At 26.2% G+C, this 4,352-nt stretch overlaps 1 protein-coding gene across 1 annotated transcript; it reads left to right on the top strand.

Annotated features, from left to right (window-relative positions):
• Window positions 1–1,347: 1,347 nt before the first annotated feature.
• On the top strand, window positions 1,348–3,485 carry LOC126837637 (uncharacterized). Its single transcript, XM_050571576.1, has 6 exons — window positions 1,348–1,399; window positions 1,544–1,594; window positions 1,745–1,765; window positions 2,320–2,370; window positions 2,771–2,854; window positions 3,244–3,485. The coding sequence occupies exons 1-6, from the start codon at window positions 1,348–1,350 to the stop codon at window positions 3,417–3,419; spliced, it is 435 nt and encodes a 144-aa protein (XP_050427533.1). The 3' UTR covers window positions 3,420–3,485.
• The last annotated feature ends 867 nt before the right edge of the window (window positions 3,486–4,352 follow it).

Genomic DNA, 4,352 nt, shown 5'->3' with positions numbered 1-4,352 from the left:
AAATATTCACATTGGGCCCAGATGAGTTTATTTCAATGTTCCTCACAGCTAGTTTGTGTAATAACTATTACATTTACACTATTATACACTAAATACGAGTTGTATTTAAATATTTACAAACGCTTGGCGGTGCCTTCTCGGGCCCTGCCATCGGGAAACAGTCCCCTCGTGACTACCTTGAGTGTGGATACTTGTTTATAAAATATTTACATTTTATTTTGTAATTTGATTAGCGCTCTATAAATACCATTATTTTAAAAATTACTGTCAATTGGTATGAAATATTCTTTATATTTGATGCTATCAAATAATAACACTTGAACAATTTCATGTAAATTAACACTAAGCATAATTTTATTTTAACATTGATGCAAAGCTGAAAAGATATTTATTTTACAATGGTGTGTTTTTATTAATTTTTAAAAAAACAATTAAAGAAGTTCACCCCTTCTCCTTTAAAGTCAAGAATACACTTAAACCTTAAAAGTAAGGAGCTCTATAACTTTTTTAAAAATAATCAAACTAATTTCAAATTTGTATGGACTATTTTATTTTATTTTGACCATTTTATCTGAGAAGTATCTCTCAAGTGCAATTTCTTACCTATAAATTAGCTACATCAAGATATGGGTTTAGTGTTTTAGAAGTTATCATTTTAAAACGAAAACCTTCTCAGTTTGGCATCGGAGCCAATAATTAATAATTGAAGACTATGTCTAATACAAAAGGCTATTATGTTTATTATTTTTTGCAGATAAAAATGAAACATTTTTGTGTTTTAATATTACTCGTTGTTGTAAATGTCTTAGCAGATAAAAAAAGTAATTATTGTTTATTTTATTTTTTACACTACCTACTAGAAGTAATTAAAAATCTAATAATTAATTTTTTCGCAGTTGAATATAAAAGGGAGCTTGTCAACACAAGTTAGTCATCTTTTTTTTTTTGCAATCAAATTAACCTTTGATTTTAAATGTTTGCATATATTTATTTAAATTTATTTATTACAGATAATCAAATCAAGAGGGTGCTATATCCTGATGGTATATACACTAATTATTAGAACTTATTTGTTACCTCAACTCATTATTTTCTTATTCTAGTTAATTTGCTACTGGTAATTAGAAAAATTGTTGGTGGAACTACAACGATGGGTAATTATAATTTAACAGTATTTGAAAGTGTTAAGTAAGGTACATACCTCTAATATATTTATGTTATTCAAATTTAAGTGGAACTGTCGTATATGTTTGCTGCACCGGGTAATCATTTTCCTCAAATATATGAACGTGTCTGCACATAGTTGTTTGATAGTAAGTATAAAATGTTCTCATTAATGTTTCAGCAATGGCAATGGTAATCGATGAATGCGATGAAAACTACGAAGAAATACTGCAGCGTAATTACTCTTATACATTTTAAATTCAGAATCTTTACATAGACATGCATGCATAATTAATATATATTCAGATGTATTTCTATCTTAAGAAAGATTCACAAAAATGTTGTAAAAATTAATTATTATATATTTTTTTTTTTTTAGAATGCATAAATTCCCAGAAAGAATTGCAAAAAGAAATAACTGACTTGTTAGGTAAATATAAACATTTTGTAATATACAATTTCAAAAATGATAGTCATTTATTTCTAAGCAAAGTATATGAGTTATCAAATCTTACTGTTATAGATAAAACACAAAACTGGTTTTCATTTACTGTACATTTATTTAATATTTTTGTTACAGGTGTGACTGTTTCTGAAAAAGGTAATTACGCATTTAATCGTTAACCACATATAACCCTAACAAGTTTTTTTTTGTAACTAAATGATTGTGTATTATTTATTAATAAGTAAAGTACTATTCTCAATCTAAAATATGTTAGCCAAAAATGTGTCAATAGATTTATAGGTCGTCCATAACTTCATTCCAAAGCAAACTATAGATAAAATTGCTAATAATAGATGAATAGTTTGTTACATTTGAATTATTCATATCACATCATTAGCAATGTATTTTGAAAGTTTTTGCATGTTTTTTGAAAAATGTGTTCAAATCTTTTTGGCATAACTACCGTGTTAGCGTTTTGACAGTCAGTCAAGTCTTATATACACCGTTCAATAGCAGAAAGTAAATTTAAATAAAAAACAATAATTAGGTATTTACTTGCTGCTATCCGTTTGCTTGTTACAGTTTAAGAAGGTGTCGACCTATTATTATTAAATCACCACGATTATTAAGTTACACAATTTATTTTTATTTATACTAATTTTCTTATTTGAAACTCTTTTATAGCTTAACTCATTATTTGTTTATGCTAGGTCTACTACGTGCTGCAGTGAGATGTTTGCCTTGTACATGTGATTCGATTGGTAGTTATCATAATAATTATATGAAACATAAATACAAAGCTTAAAAATACCGTAAAAAAAAATTGAAGCGTTGAATTATCTCTATGCAAAATTATCAGTGATATATCTTTGCTTAGTGACAATGCTGAATATTATGCTTGCGTTATATTTTTTTAATTGTAAAAAGAAAATGAAATTGTTCAATGGCATATGTGAAACAAATTGTAATATTATTTAAAAATATATACAAGGCATATATGTTTTTAATTAATACATAAGTATAGGAAAATTACTTACAACTAGTTTATTTTAAGAACTGTTGAACAAATCTTAATTGTACTACATTAATAACATGAGCAATTATATAATATTGTTGTAAAATATTTTTGTAACCAACACGGTTTTTTATTAAATTTTACAGACTCGTATGGGTTTGTAGAACTTCAACAAGAGAGAACAAAGCTAACTCGTGATGTTATACAACTATCTATCAATCTTGCATCAAGTAAGTATTATATCAAATTGCAATAGTTTAATTTATGTTATACGTATACAGGGTGTTCCACAATGATTCGACGACAAATAAAATAACTTTTGTACTAGTGAATATATTTAAGAATTTTTTATTTTATTAATTTATACTCATTAGCGCTATAAGCACCACGTTTTTTATTGCACATAACTATTTTACTTTCAATAAAGCCAGTTTATTAAGAATATTTTGCTGGTCGATAACCAGATTTGGATAATAATTTTTTAAGTTACTAAAGGTTAAATGGTATGATGGGAGGTGGAGTGCGGTAGAGTAAGCGCGTAGAACTTTTTTTATCAGCATATAAGACTAATAAGTTAAAAATTGGCAAATTTTTAAATATACCTTTTTTATTTTTAAAGGACAAGGCCATGTCGATTTCGGAGATTGTTGTATGATGTGTCGGTTGAAGGGTGTGCTCAGTAGTATATTATACCCAAATAAGTTTATTGTAGAAGCTAAAGTTGATGGTGATAAATGTCATCTAAAAGATATTAATGATAAAACATACGAAGCCAACTGCATTGGAGATGACTAATTAGAAAAGCATTATTTATATATTAAAAAGTATTCACCTGCTTCTAAGTTGTTATAATTTAGACCATTTATCATAGACATTAATCCATTTAAAATTATACAGTACTATCGTTATTAATTATTGTATTTAAATAATTGTTCCAAACCGTACTTGTATCCAAATTATCAAATTTATTGTATCTTATAATAAACCGTTTTACTTATAATTATAAACTCATTTTTTGATTTTTACCAGTATACAGATTCGATATGAAGTGGTTTTGGAAAAAGTTTTATTTCTTTTAATCGTCCTATTTATTGGTTTATTATAATCCATTCAAGCCTTATGCCTGTACCACCAGTCTTCATCGTTTACAGTGGCCTTTTATTCAAAATTATTTATTTATAACAAATTAAGGTCATTTTGTACTCTATTGTGTATAGATACTTACATTTTTTTTTTTTTGAAAAAACAAAAACTAATTACAACTAGAATTGTATTAACATTTAAATAAAATAAATACAAAAATCGGTTTTGAAATGTGTAACGATAAAAATGACTAACCTGAGCGGAGCTTTTGGAAAATTAGAATGACTCAAAGATCTGGATCCATTACAAGACTTTTACAATTTAAAATGCAATACTTCGCTAATTATTTTTCTGTTCTGCGATTTTGGAAGGTATTATAATATTTTAGTGTAGACTCAAGACTAGTTTATTATTTGACCGAACAAACACAAATTGAAGTAACACGGTATTACAAGAATCGAAAAACGTATGCTTCTTTGTGAAATTATTAAACAAGTTTAATGTATAAAAGTAAATTCCATTCTGTACTTGAAAAAAAATTGTATAGTAAATTTATAAAATAATACTTAAATATTTGTAAATAAATAAAACTATTTCGATTCACTCGACTTTAACATTTTTTTTATTTTCGGTTAACATTTATCG

Source organism: Adelges cooleyi, unplaced genomic scaffold, assembly GCF_023614345.1.
Source record: "Adelges cooleyi isolate 19-005CV unplaced genomic scaffold, UGA_ACOO_1.1 ACOO_flye_CR_arks_rails_tigmint_CR_PRNA_263, whole genome shotgun sequence".
Lineage (NCBI taxonomy): Eukaryota > Metazoa > Arthropoda > Insecta > Hemiptera > Adelgidae > Adelges > Adelges cooleyi.
This window is presented reverse-complemented; position numbering and strand designations above follow the sequence as displayed.

Excerpts from the sequence above, each read along its gene's own strand:
- LOC126837637 (XM_050571576.1), top strand. The coding sequence starts at position 1,348 with ATGGCAATGGTAATCGATGAATGCGATGAAAACTACGAAGAAATACTG. Across the intron at positions 1,766-2,319 it reads TGTGACTGTTTCTGAAAAAG|GTCTACTACGTGCTGCAGTG; the intron begins GTAATTACGCAT and ends TGTTTATGCTAG. Across the intron at positions 2,855-3,243 it reads ATCTATCAATCTTGCATCAA|GACAAGGCCATGTCGATTTC; the intron begins GTAAGTATTATA and ends TTATTTTTAAAG.